General features: G+C 36.3%; 2 protein-coding genes across 2 annotated transcripts; one reads left to right on the top strand and one right to left on the bottom strand.

Moving 5' to 3' along the window:
* The first annotated feature begins 7,185 nt into the window (after positions 1 to 7,185).
* LOC142167089 (uncharacterized) lies at positions 7,186 to 7,662 on the top strand. The gene is made up of 2 exons (XM_075227244.1): positions 7,186 to 7,231; positions 7,331 to 7,662. The coding sequence occupies exons 1-2, from the start codon at positions 7,186 to 7,188 to the stop codon at positions 7,660 to 7,662; spliced, it is 378 nt and encodes a 125-aa protein (XP_075083345.1).
* Positions 7,663 to 12,159: 4,497 nt separating this feature from the next.
* On the bottom strand, positions 12,160 to 14,158 carry LOC107807737 (uncharacterized). The gene is made up of 5 exons (XM_016632177.2): positions 13,820 to 14,158; positions 13,649 to 13,732; positions 13,478 to 13,545; positions 13,182 to 13,384; positions 12,160 to 12,454 (listed from the first exon to the last, which is right to left on the bottom strand). The coding sequence occupies exons 1-5, from the start codon at positions 13,984 to 13,986 to the stop codon at positions 12,356 to 12,358; spliced, it is 621 nt and encodes a 206-aa protein (XP_016487663.1). The 5' UTR covers positions 13,987 to 14,158; the 3' UTR covers positions 12,160 to 12,355.
* Positions 14,159 to 14,544: the final 386 nt, after the last annotated feature.

Raw genomic sequence — 14,544 nt, 5'->3', positions numbered from 1 at the left:
AGCCGGTATCAAAATCTGCACAGAAAGTGCAGAGTGCAGTATCAGTACAACCGACCCCATGTACTGATAAGTGTCGAGTCTAACCTCGATGAAGTAGTGACGAGGCTAAGGCAATGCACCTACAAATCAACCTGTATAATTTAACAGTGTATATACAAATAACAGAAATGAAGAACTAAACATGAAATGTCGGGATGGGAACATACTGAAGGGAATACAAGCTAAAGAACTATAACAAAATGATCACCGGAGCAGTCAATATACCATGAATCAACAGGAATAGTGAATAAAGTAAGGGAAAAAAAAATGCACGGCATCACCCTTCGTGATTTTACTCTCAATCTCACCATAAAATTAATAGAAACGGCACAGCATCATCCTTCGTGCATTAACTCTCATATCATGGCACGGCATCACCCTTCATGCTTTTATACTCATAATATGGCACGACATTACCCTTCGTGTATTAACACTCACAATATGGCACGGCATCACCCTTCATGCATTAACTCTCATATCATGGCACGACATCACCCTTCGTGCATTAGCACTCTCCCTTACCATAATGCAATGCATAAATAACAACATGGAGATAGAATAACAAGTACAAAACTTACTTCAACATTTGGTTCCACAATATAAATCTCAACTTTTAAATAAATACTCAATTACCAACAGAAAATCCGTAAACATGATAATGACGATCAATTTAACAACACTAGTATAAACATGTAGCAATTAGGCATAGGAAGAGACAATATAAGAAAACGGAAGACACATGAAAAAACAGATAAATTGGCGGTGCATAAGTACTCGTCACCTCACATATACGCCGCTCACATGAATTTCACTTAGCAAGTAATCTAATATTCATAATTCCCTCAAGTCAGGGTTAGACACAATACTTACCTTGCTCCGAAGGTCACTTAATTCTGAATCACAGTTTTTTCTTTGGAATTCACCTCCAAACCACTCGTATCTATTCAAAAATGACTAAATAATATCAAATATTTCTAAAGAAATCAATTATATTGCATAAATTAAATTTCCCAAAACTTTCCTCCAAAAACTTGAAAAGTTGACCCCGGGCCCACTTGATCAAAATCCGAGGTTCGGACCAAAGTGCACTTACCCATTCACCTTCGAGCCCGAATATATAGATAGTTTTGGAATCTGACCTCAAGTTGAAGTCTAAATCCTCAAATTTTTGAAATCCCTAGTTTCTACCCTAACCCCTAATTCTACCATGAAAACTCTAGATCTTTGGTTGAATAAAATGAAGTAAAAGATTGAAAGGAACGAGTTAAGGAACACTTACCTATGATTTGGGGAAGAAAATGTCTTTGAAACAATTGCCCTAGACCTCCTATCCTTTTGAAACGAGAAGAAAAATGGCTGGAGTCCAAATTAAATGAACACACTGCCCAACGACCTTTGCACCTGCGGTGCTTTGGTCGCACCTGCGCATCCGCACGTGCGGACAGGATGTGCGCTTCTGTGAAAAAGGACTGGGCCAACTGGGGCAGCACCTGTAGACAGGGTTCCGCTTCTGCGGTCCCGCTCCTGCGAAGAGAAGTCCGCATCTGCGGAAAAATAAAGTCCAGGCCTGGGTCGCACCTGCGGGGCTATTGCTCGCACCTGCGAGCTCGCAGGTGCGGGCACACCAGATTTGGTGCACCAGCTGCCTTGTTGAGGTTTGAACTCAACTCGCGCATCGTCCGAATGGTACCCGAGCCCTCGGGGCTCCAAATCAAATATGCACGCGAGTCTAAAAATATCATACAGACTTGCTCGCGCGATCAAATCGTCAAAATAACACCTAGAACTATGAATTTAGCACCAATTCAAATAAAATTCTCAAGAACACTTTAAAATTTCTATTTCTGGACGTCCGAATCACGTCAAATCAACTCCGTTTCTCACCAAATTTCACAGACAAGTCCTAAATATCATAATGAACCTGTATCGGGCTCCGAAACTAAAATACGGATCCGGCACTAACAATGCCAAACACAATTAATTCTAAAAAATAATTAAATTTTCAGACTTTTAATTTTCATCAAAAATTCTTAACTTGAGCTAGGGACCTCCGAATTCGAATCCGGGCATACGCCCAAATCCCATAATTCGATACGAACCCACCGAGACCGTCAAAATATGGATCCGGACCCTTTTACCAAAAATATTGACCGAAATTATCTAAAATCAACTTTTAAGGCATAAATTCTTATTTTCATCAATTTTCAACATAAAAGCTTTTTCTTTTAAAAATATGCCCGGACTACGCACGCAAATCGTGGAGGGTAAAAATGAGATTTTAAGGCTTAGGAGTGTAGATTCGAGTTCTAAAATATAATATGACCTTTTGGGTCATCACAAATGATTTTACGGTGTGAAAAGCGGTGGAGGAGAAAGAGTCAACTTCTTTTTTCGGTGTAAAAAATAGTGGTGGAGGAATAAGTTTGTGGTGAGATGAATATACTCAGATGTGAGATACAAAGAAGGAGAAGAAGCAATGGATTCCGGCATCTCCGTCAGATCCAGATTCGATGACGCCTCCGATATCGCAACTTCGTGATTTCAGATCTGGATCTGATGGTGAGTGGCGACGATGTTTAAGGATGATTCACGGTGAAGGGGTAGTGTTTTGATAGTGGATGGTGATGGGTCTGGTTCGGCGGTGGTGATTTGCGGAGACGGCAGAAGGTGGTGATGTGTGGAGATAATAGAGAGAGAGAGACAGAGAGAGAGAGACAGAGAGAGGGGGGAGAGGGGAGAGAGTGTGTGTGTTGTTTGATTTGGCTCCATTAGAGCTCCGCCGAAGAAGATGACCGGTAGCAACTTCTCTGCTGGACGGCGACTGACCGAGGGAGAAGAGAGAGGGAAAAAGAGAGAGAATTGTGGGAGAAGAGAGAAACTAAGAGTGGGGGTTGAGAAAAAAAATTATACAATGGAATAACTTTATGTATTTAATATAACCATGATGGGTAAATTGAGAATTCATTGTAGCGATTGTTTACCCTTAAAATTGATAACAATTAAATTTGTTTGCGGTTTAAATGATATGTGATTTAATTTAACGCAAATGATCAAATAATAGTAAATAATTGAATTGAAATAAGATAAAATGATCAAACCCAAATGACGTAGTAATTGAGCCTTGTGTTTGGCTTAAATGCCAATAGTTAGTCTCGATTGGGCCCCCAAGATAGAGCTCGGATTCGAATAAACGAGTGAATAACTGAAGAACACTTAAAACAATTGCTGAAAGCTAGAGTAAACTTTATTGTCTTATTATGCGTAAAAAAAACAAGTCCCAAAAAATGAAGGGGTCCTCGTTATATAGTTCTATAGTAGATGAGTTTTAACCCTAATACAAGTCTAAATAAGGTAAAAATCTTTTCCTTCCTTCTCTCCCACAAAAATATGATCCGCAGCCAATATCAAGCGTGATTCGTGCCGTAATACCCGGTCGATGGCGGATATTTCGGTTCCTTATTTGTCTCCTTTAACCGCCTTTCCATTACCCCCGATTCTTCATTTCACTCGAGCTTGATTCTTTCCGGGTTTGACCAAGCTCGAGACCCATTGTATCATTCGTCCGTTCCTGCTTTCGATCTATGGGTATCTTCGGTCTCACTCGAGTTAGTAACAAGTGATGTTGTTCCTCGTTTTACAACGAAAAATCGGGGGTAACTCTCTCCTCGATTTTACCCGTATACAGTTATGAAAAGTAATTAAATTAAAAAGGTAGTTATTATCCATTAATAACTCATATGATCTTTTCTTGATTTGCTAAAACTGATAATTAAAAGTAAAAAATATTTTTCTTAGTGGACAAGTAAAAGTAAACGGAGGGCAGAGGCGGATGTAGCGTATAAGCTACGGGTTCAACTGAACCCATGACTTTCGACGTGGAGTAAAAATTTGTATGCAAAAATTCATTAAAATTACAAAAATAGTAGATATGAACCCATAACTTTAAAAATATAATGGGTTCAATGTTAAAAATCTTAAAATTGAACTCATAGGATTTAAATCCTGAATCCTCCTCTGAGTCGGATGAAGTAAAATTTAATATAATAGACCGGCCAGCTTGAATATTAACGATTGAAAATGGATCAGATATAAGCAGAGAAAATATTTGACCCACCAGATTTAATCCTAGCCAAAACATGTCAAATTTCAAATATAAAATATTAATATTCATATTTTCTACAAGAATGAAACTCACTAATATTACTACGTAGTATATGTATTTAGTCAATATTAGTGTTAGTAGCGAAGCAAGGATTGTTATAAATTGGTGTCAAAATTTTAAATAGTAAATAAACGAATAAATATAAGGGATTTAATATATAATTTATATATATATATATATATATATATATATATATATATATATATAAAATAATTTTATCTATCTAAACAATGTAATTTTCTGCGAAAGAATATCAATTGACATTTTTTCAACTTACTAGTGTTAGTAATAGTTGTATTATAAATTTCTACCCTTTCCCGCGACATGGATATTTCTAATACTAATATTATACATAGTATATCATGTACTTGTATCACATTATCGTGTCTATTTGGTTTTTTTTTTTCTGTTCTCTCTATGGACAGAGAGCATGTTAGTTGTTTCAACTTTTGGTTTCTTATGTGTTTTCCTTTCTCTTGTCCTCTGTGTAGACATGGTACTTTTTCTATCTAGACTTACTAGCTGTTCCCAGTTTTGGATTTGGGTGGCTGATTTTTACTGTGTTTGGGAATACTCAGGACACTCATCGAAATTTTCTTATCGGCCAACAGCGAGATGACCAAATTAACCTGGAGTCTCTGCCGGAAAGCTCACCAGCAAACTCATTCTTTCTGCCAGCAAAAATCAAATTAATAGCTGTTTGGCCCAGCTACTTTTGGTCATAAGTAGGGGTAGAAAATGGGCGGATCTAGTCGGATATGAGCGGGTTTAAAACGGGTAATGCAAAAACGGATAAATTATTCGACACGACCCATATTTAATACGGATAGAAAATGGTAAATCGATGGATGATATAGGTAATCATATTATCTATGGCTTTTTTAATATGATCACTTTTGGGAGAATTTCTAATCTCTTAAGCTTGAGGAACTCTCCAATTTGAATCTTTATAAATGTAAAAGTTAAACTAATTGGTTATCCATTTTCTAAGTGGATAATATGGTTCATATCCATATTTGACCCGTTTTTAAAAAGTTCATTATCCAATCTATTTTTTAGTGGATAATATGGGTGATAACCATTTTTTTTATCCGTTTTGCCACCACTAATCAAAAGTATTTTTTTACGTGTCAAAAGTACTTTTTGTAAAGTTACGGTGTTGGCCAAACTTTTAGAAGAAAAAAGTACTTTTTGAGTGAAAGTAGAAAAATTTCTTCCTAAAAATACCTTTTTGAAAAATATTTTATGAAAAAAATATACTTTGAAGTACTTTTTAAAAGTTTCGTTAGATATTAATTACTGCTTTAGTACTTTTTAAATGAATTAGCCAAACATAAATGCTTTTTAGAAGTTTGGCCAAACAGACTATAACTCAATGAACACCCATATGTGTTTGCGGGGAGTGATTTATGGTGTGCCTCACACAACTAAGAGACCTCTTTTTATCTCACACATTTCTGGACCCATATCTTACGCATTTGGGTCCACAAAATTTTGGGACCACAAAGTTGTGACTAGTTGTGTTAGGCACAAAATAAAATTTTTCGTTTGCGGGCACATTTCTGACTAGTCAACTATCACTTTAAATAGACTGATCGGGTTATATGGACTAATCAATATTTGATTTAATAAAGGTGGAATACTTATACAGCTACCTAAACTTGTCCAATATTGTCACTTAGCTACCTCAAACGAGGCTTGTACCTATTAGGTACTTCAATTTCACACCATATGTGTCTATCAAACACAAAAAATTGACATGGTAAAAAATGTGCATTCCACTTCTCTTAGGCGCGTGATGAGCTGAAATTTCAATTTTTCTTTTAAAATTTTTAAAACTATTTTTACGGAACCACCATATACACCATCCCACTGCCTCTAGTCCACCATTATCGTCCTCTAAAAATTCTGCCACTGTTTTCGTTTAATCTTATCCCATCTTCCATCGTACATTTTTCATTTAATACTACCCCAAATTGAGATTTTCAGTAATTACAAACTAATTTTCAGGAAGAATAAGATAAAAAATAAAATAAAAACAGACCGAATTAGCGGCTAACAACTTGAATCTACCCAAATCAAGAAATACTCATCAAGTTTTTCGAAAAATTGTCTTAACTGGATATAAAGAAAACTACAAAAAGATGGACATCAGAGCTAAGAGATACAGCTAGACCGTGGTTGAAGTCGCTAAAAGGAGGAGATGGAGTGGTGAGAAGATAGAGGTTGAAATAGTGGTAACCGAATTCCGGCCAGTGGTCGCCGACGATAGACCCGAAGAGAGAGAAGATAACAAGTAACCAAAATGTAATCTTTTCCTAAAACTATACCCCCAACTGTGTCTGCTACTTCTACAGTAGGTTAGTTCTGAAATTTTTAAAAAATGAGTAAAGGGGAAGGGAGAAAAAAATTCTGGTGAAGAAGAAAGGTGGGTAGGGTTGGGGTTGGGGGTGTAAAGGTAAGATGCACAGGGGAGGGGGTTTTCTTATGATATATATATAGACACGTGGCTTAGTTAGTTGAAGTTTGTTATACTTAGTTGTCATTAGCTTAGCTGTCATTAGCTGTATAATTATTCTTAGTTTGTTAATTAGTTGGTTGCTTGTATATATGTAGTAGATTGATGACATAATAAGATTGGTGGTTATCACTTTCCTTCTCAACTCCTCTGAATACTCTCTCGAAGCTTCTGCCATTGATGAGCTTGCTAGCTCAAGCTGCAACTCACCGATTCTCGAATATTTTGGCATGGTATCAAAGGGGGCGATGAAGATCAAGCACGCGAACTGATTTTTGATTAGCAGTCTCATTAAATCTGCGAATTAATTGTGAATTCCTTTTTCAATCATCTCACTTCAGCAATGGCAGAATCGACGATTCCTTATACACATCCGCTATAACTTGGTCCATCTGATACTCCAGGAGTAGTTTTAATCCCAGTAAAACTTACAGGATCTGAGAATTACAATCTCTGGAGCAGGACAATGAAGATTGCTCTTCTAGGGAAGCGAAAACTAAGTTTTGTGACTGGTACCTGTAACAAGGAGTCATGCACGACAGAATTGCAGGAACAATGAGAGACTTGTAATGCAATTGTCCTTTCATGGCTCATGAACACTGTATCCACAGAGCTTCTTAGTGGAATTGCTTATGCATCCAACGCACACCTTGTTTGGGAAGATTTGAGTGAGAGATTTGACAAGGTGAATCGCTTGAGGATTTTTCAATTACACAGAGCCATAGCTAATTTGTCACAAGGTACTGATTCTGTCTCAGTCTATTTCACTAAGCTAAAGAGCCTTTGGAATGAATATGATGCCTTAGTACCTACTCCCAATTCAGAGTATGTTGAGCATCTTCAGCAACAAAGGTTATTGCAGTTTCTCAGTGGCTTGAATGGCTCTTATGACCAAGCTAGAAGGCAAATTCTGTTGAAGTCTGAAGAGCCTACTATTAACTAGGCGTATGCTATGGTAATTGAGGATAAGTCAAAGCATGCTCCTAGCTTAGGGTCTACGAGTGATAAAACGGATCCAACTGCTATGCAAGTTGGTAAGAATCAGAATTACAAAGGTAAAAAACCATTTCAGCAATGTGAATACTGTGGATTTAAAGGCCACATAAAAGAAAATTGCTATAAAATTATTGGCTACCCGGAGGATTTTAAGGGAAGAAAAGGTTCAATAATGCTAACAATACTGGGAACCAATATGGTCGTGGAAGTGGTAATCCCGGAGGGCAGTTTGTTCGTGGTACACAACAGCTTTTTAATGTTACTAATAATGCTTCTGCTTCAGCACAAAGTGTTTCAGGAAGTGATTTGCACAACACTCTTGCTGGAAAGGGATCATACTTCATAGAGGAGCAATATAGGCAGATTCTAGGATTGCTGAATAAAGAAACATGTGATAGCCAAGCAAATAGTCAAGCTAACATGGCAGGTATAGTTGTTAGTTTGATGTCACACACAATTACAAAAAATTGGATCATAGATTTTGGTGCAACTCACCACATAACAGCTACTGAAAAGGTATTAAATGATGATCCTAAGACCAAGAAATCATCTGAGGACAAAGTTCATTTGCCAACAGGGAATAAAATTAAGATTTCCAGTATTGGTCAAGCATTCCTATTTGGAAGAGAAGCAGTGGATAATGTGCTTTAATTCCTGATTTGAAATTCACTTTGTTATCAGTCTCCAAGTTAACTAGGCAGCTTTCATGTTCTATGAATTTTTTCCCTGATTTTGTATTGTTTCAGGACCTCTACACTGGCAGGGTGAAGGGGATTGGTAGAGAAGACACTGGACTGTACATATATGGGGGAATAGGAGACATCAATAAGGAAGGGATACACGGTTTAACAGTACATACAACAGAAGGAGATTGCAGTCTTTGGCATATGAGACTTGGCCACCCTTCAGCTGGAGCAATGAAGACTATGGGGTTAGGAAGACTTGTAAATAATAAACTGTTGAATAAATATACTGTTTGTCCATTGGCTAAACAGACTAGACTAACATTTCCCACTAGTGAGTCTAGAGCTGAATATCCATTGTCTTTTGTTCATATGGATCTTTGGGGACCTTACAAAATTGCTACATTTGATAAAAAATAATTCTTCTTAACTGTTATGGATGATTTTAGTAGATACACATGGGTATACTTATTGCAGCTTACATCAGAAGCAATAGTTACTATCAAAAGTTTCTTGCGAATGGTAAAAAATTAATTTGGAACGATAGTAAAGGTCTTGAGATCTGATAATGGTACAAAGTTTTTTAACTCTCAGTGCAATGAGCTTTTACAAGACCTTGGAATAATACATCAAAGTAGTTGTACTCACACTCCACAATAAAATGGTGTTGTGGAGAGGAAGCACAAACACATACTAGATGTAGCAAGAGCAATAAGATTCCAAACCCATATGCCAGTAAAGTATTGGGGTATTTGTGTTTCTGGAGCAGTGTATCTGATCAACAGAACACCATCTTCGGCCTTCAAAGGGAAAAGTCCATATGAAATGCTATATGGCAGATCTCCACTCTTAGGGCATTTGAGAGTGATAGGTTGTTTATGCTATGTTACTATGGTGCCCAGGGGTAACAAATTTGCTGCAAGAGCAAAGCCTGCAGTGCTCATGGAGTATTCTGAGAGACAAAAGGGCTATGTGTTGATGGAACTGGCTTCTAAACAGTTCTTTGTTAGCAGGGATGTAGTATTTAGGGAATCAGAGTTCCCTTTTGCTTCCATACCATTAGCTGACTGTCCAGTGGATCCTAACCTGAGTATGTAGGCTTCCCAAGACCTACCACTAGATCCAATCTGCATCAGCAGAGACACAACTAACAATGATCTCATAGAGGATCATACATTGGTCACTGAGAATCCAACATAGCAGGTAGAGGAGACAACTGCCCAAAGTGAGGAGGCATTGCCTGAAGAGTCACCACATGATCACCATGCAGTTCTCACAGAGTCAATGCAGGATCAACCATCTCAAATAACCACTGTTCCAGCATCACATATACCTCTCAAAAAAAGTACAAGAGAACTTAAGGAACCTATTTGGATGAAGGATTATGTAGCTTCAAGTAAGGCATCTATCAAATATCCTTTAGCTAATCACTTAACATATGAATATACTACTCCAAATTATCATAGCTATCTGGCAAAATTCTCTACTCTGGAAGAGCCACAAACCTTCAAACAGACAGTTAAGGATGAGAGATGGATCAAGGCCATGCAACAAAAGATTCAAGCTTTAGAAGACAACAAGACTTGGAAGGTGGTTGACTTACATGCAGAAAAGAATACTGTCGGTTCTAAATGGGTATATAAGATTAAGTACCAAGCCAATAGTGAAGTGGAAAGGTTTAAGGCCAGACTTGTTGCAAAAGGCTATAGTCAACAAGAAGGGCTCGATTATCATGACACATTCTCACCTATTGCCAAAATGGTAACAATGATTAGCAGTTTCAAAAGGCTGGATTGTATATCAAATGGATGTCTATAATGCTTTATTATACGGTGATCTATGTGAAGAAGTATACATGGAATTACCAGAAGGCTTCAGGAAGCAGGGAGAGAAGAAAGTTTGCAGGTTGCTCAAGTCATTGTATGGACTTAAGCAAGCATCCAGGCAATGAAACATTAAGTTGACAGATGCATTATTAGAAGCAGGTTTCTCTCAAAGCAGTCATGACTACTCCTTGTTTATTCTGCGCAAACAATCTAATATTGTGGTGATTCTGGTGTATGTAGATGATTTGCTAATTACAGGCAATAGTGAAACCTTAATTAATCAAATTACATCAGAAGTTCAAACTCAAGGATTTGGGTGAACTCAAATATTTCTTAGGCATTGAGGTGCTGAGGTCTAAGTCTGGAGTTATCTTGAACCAAATGAAGTATGTGCTTGAGCTGGTTTCTGAATTGGGACTTAGTGGAGCCAAGCATGTCATTACTCCTATGGAGTCCAACTTAAAACTCACAACTGTAGAAAATGACAAAGCAACAGGTGCCAAAGAAGATTCACTACTACCTGATGTTAGGCCTTATCAGAGACTTATAGGGAAGCTCATGTATGTTACAATCACTAGACCTGATATTTGCTATGCCATCCATACACTTAGCCAATTCATGCAGCAATCCAATAGGTCTCACTGAGAATCTGCTTTTCGAGTGGTTAGATATCTTAAGCATTCACCAGGCCAAGGTGTTTGGCTGAAACCTAGTTCTACAAATGAGCTCAGTTGTTGGTGTGACTCTGATTGGGCTGCCTGCCCCAACACTCGTAGGTCTATCACTGGATATGTTGTCAAATTTGGTGATTCACTTATCTCCTGGAAGTCCAAAAAGCAACAAACTGTTTCTAGGAGCTTTGCTGAAGCAGAGTATCGAAGTATGGCTTCAGCAGTTATGGAAGTCACTTGGTTACTTGGCCTTTTCAAGGATTTGGGTGTCATTATTCACGTTCCTATCCTTGTGTTGAGTGATAGTAAGTTAGCCATTCAACTCGCTGCCAATTCGATCTTCCATGAACATACCAAACACATCGAAATTGATTGCTATTTTATTCGTGACAAGGTCAAGATTGGCATGACCGAGACTGTGTATGTGAACAACAAGGATCAGCTAGCAGATTTACTTAAAAAGGGGTTGAGCCAAGCTCAACATTTGCATCTTCTAGGCAAGCTTGGTGTGCTCAACATTCTACACCCTGCAATTTGAGGGGGAGTCTTATGATATATATATATATATATATATATATATATATATATATATATATATATATATACACATATGTGGCTTAGTTAATTGAAGTTTGTTATGCTTAGTTGTCATTAGCTGTATAATTATTCTTAGTCGATTAATTAGTTGGCTGCTTGTATATATGTAGTAGATTGATGACATAATAAGATTGGCGGTTATTATTTTCCTTCTCAACTCCTCTTAATACTCTCTCGAAGCTTCCGCCATTGATGAGCTTGTTAGCTCAAGCTGCAGCTCACTGATTCTAGAATATTTTAGCAGGTTTATCTCTTAAAATCATTTTCTTTTTTTTTAAAGGTTTTTTTATTAACTTAAGTCAAAAGAGCCATGTGGCTTCTTTTTATTCGTTAATTATGCCATGTCAGCGCGTGTGAAATACACACATCATATTTGTTTTACTCATTAATTTTTTGTATTTAATAGACACATATTGAATGAAGTTGAAGTATCTAATAGGCACAAGCTTTACTTGAAGTAGCTAAATGACAATATTGGACAAGTTTAAGTAGTGGTATATGTATTACGCCTTTAATAAACAAATCACGACTTGTTTTTAATGAAAGGGGTGGGCGGCTACTTTAAGATTTTTTCCAATTTGTCCGCACTAGACTGATTTATTCAATAAATAAATAAATAAATCCTGCGTGGTTGTTGAAATTGACCAGCTGATAATAACTATAGTTCTGAAGGGCAGATGAAGGACCACGTGAATATTGATTATACTAGGTAATATAAATAACATAAAATATTTATTTAATGTCAATATTCAACAAGTAGGATATCAAACTTGTAAAAAGATAAAAGAAATTAACAATTATAGTACATCATAAGTGGAAAAACAACAATGATCCCCACTATTGGGAAAGTGACAAATGTAGATCTATTGTATTTTCATCCCATCATTTGAGTTTGGTACCTTCACAGTCTCTTTAACTTGATTGCTGATGAATGCCTCCAACTTTTGATCCACTTCTTCAACCTATCATCATTCCAAACAAGAATAAGCACTTGGCCAAAATTTATGAAAAATCATCATTATTATAGAGAGGGAAACAAAAGTCATTTTGAGATCCTAACTATAGCCTGATTTAATAATTTATGATCAAAGTGAAAAGACAATTCTAGATCTACTCCACTTGCATCTTACTATATGATATTATAAAATATTTAGACGGATTAGATTTGGATCTCGTTCACAAAGATAATCAACTTATATTTATTCCCAACATATTTAATTAGGATGTGGACAAAATGATGTAAGTAAATAGACTTTTGATTATTTACTTGTGCATTATTCTCACCTCAACTCATATGCTAGATGTACCAAAACTTATCTTTGTTAAAGAAATTCTACAATAAGTCATACTAGAGGGAAGAAACTGATAAAGAATATAGTTTTTTTTTCGATTTAACTTCTTTTTCTATTTTTTTAATCCGGATAAATTTGTGCAAGCTTAAAAATAATTTACTGGTCATTCTGTCAAAATTGGAGTGGATGAGCTCTCTCGTAAAGTGTTGTAGTTCGAATTTAAATATCAATACGAAATATTCAAGTTGTTGCTCTTATGTCTTAAGTCTTAACCAAATAAGTCATCTTTAATTAAGGAGTGAGATTAGCAATAAAATACACAACTTGTCCAAACTATATTTTTGGGGAAAAGAATTGCTAATTTAAGTAGATGAAAAAAAAAACAATAAATAAATACCTTGTCCATTAGGTCTTCGACTAATTGAGCATCCTTTTCAGTTTCTTCAGCCAAATGTTCGATAGACTTCACTATACCTCTAAGCATTCCACCTTCCGGCAGCTTCTCCGCAAATTCCTCCGCCACCTTGTCCACTTCATCCGCAACTTTTCCCACCGCATCCGCCACCGACTCCACCGTCTCCGCCGCAATTGCAACTTGCTCTATGGACGTTGATCCCAAAAAATAAAAAATTTAAAAAGAGAAAAAGAATGAAAAAGAGAGTAATATATAAAAAGCAGAAGTTATATTCTTACTTGTTACCGTTAATAATCTTGCTGTTAACAAAGGTATTGTTACACCTAATCCCACAGCCCAACTCATCCTGCAACAACATTTCTATGTCAAAATTTGTGGGTAATTAAGAAAAATGGCAGACCTGAAAGATTAATAGTCAAAAGTTTACGTGCATTTTTTAAATTTCTTACCAAGAATTTTCACCAGATGGTAAAAAAGGAATAACACCTGAAAGCAGATCTCCAGTTTCAGGAGTTGCATGTACAACTAAATCCCTACATAACCAGAAAAAACTTAGAATCTTACAAGAAAATCACCCACAGAAAAAAGTAGATTTATACTTAATATTGAGGAAATATTACCTTGGCCTTTTGTTACTTAGTAGTAGACCAGATCTCTGGCAGCTGGCTCTGATATTTTTAGCTTGAGATAAAGGATTGAAGATTGGAGTACTTTGAGATCTGCTGCATGGATTAAGAATATGGGGATTTCTTGACATATAACAAGGGATAATTAATGAGAACGCCATGGCTGGTGTAACAAATTAAAGTTAATAAGAATTCTTTTCTTAAGTTTTTGAAAGATCTATTCTCTATAGATCTACACAGAGAAATAGTAGCTAAACAGTAGAAGAGGAGAAGTATACAGTGTCAGAAGATGAATATATACATTAATTAATCGCACTAAAGCATTGGTATGTAGATACAGTACATGTTCTTACCTTTATATAGAATTTCTTTTTCAATTTTGTTTTTTTGGACTGGAATAAAGAACTATTGAATAATAATTGAAGCTTCACCAGAAACACTATTGATTACCATTAGACTTAACACGTTTAAATCGACGGACAGATAGAGTCAAACTACCTTGCCAATTTGTGATACATTCATATTACTCGTGTTTTGGACAAATGAACACTCCAACTTATGATAAATTCACATTACATGCTCATTTTTGCACTAATATATTACTATTTACTACTGTGATCTTTTGTATATCGGATCCAAAATTTAAATCTTATGGGTTCAACTTTTAAGATTTTTAGCGTTAAACTTATTATAATTTTAAATTTATGAGTTCATATCTA

Source organism: Nicotiana tabacum, chromosome 12 (genome assembly GCF_000715075.1).
Source record: "Nicotiana tabacum cultivar K326 chromosome 12, ASM71507v2, whole genome shotgun sequence".
Lineage (NCBI taxonomy): Eukaryota > Viridiplantae > Streptophyta > Magnoliopsida > Solanales > Solanaceae > Nicotiana > Nicotiana tabacum.
This window is presented reverse-complemented; position numbering and strand designations above follow the sequence as displayed.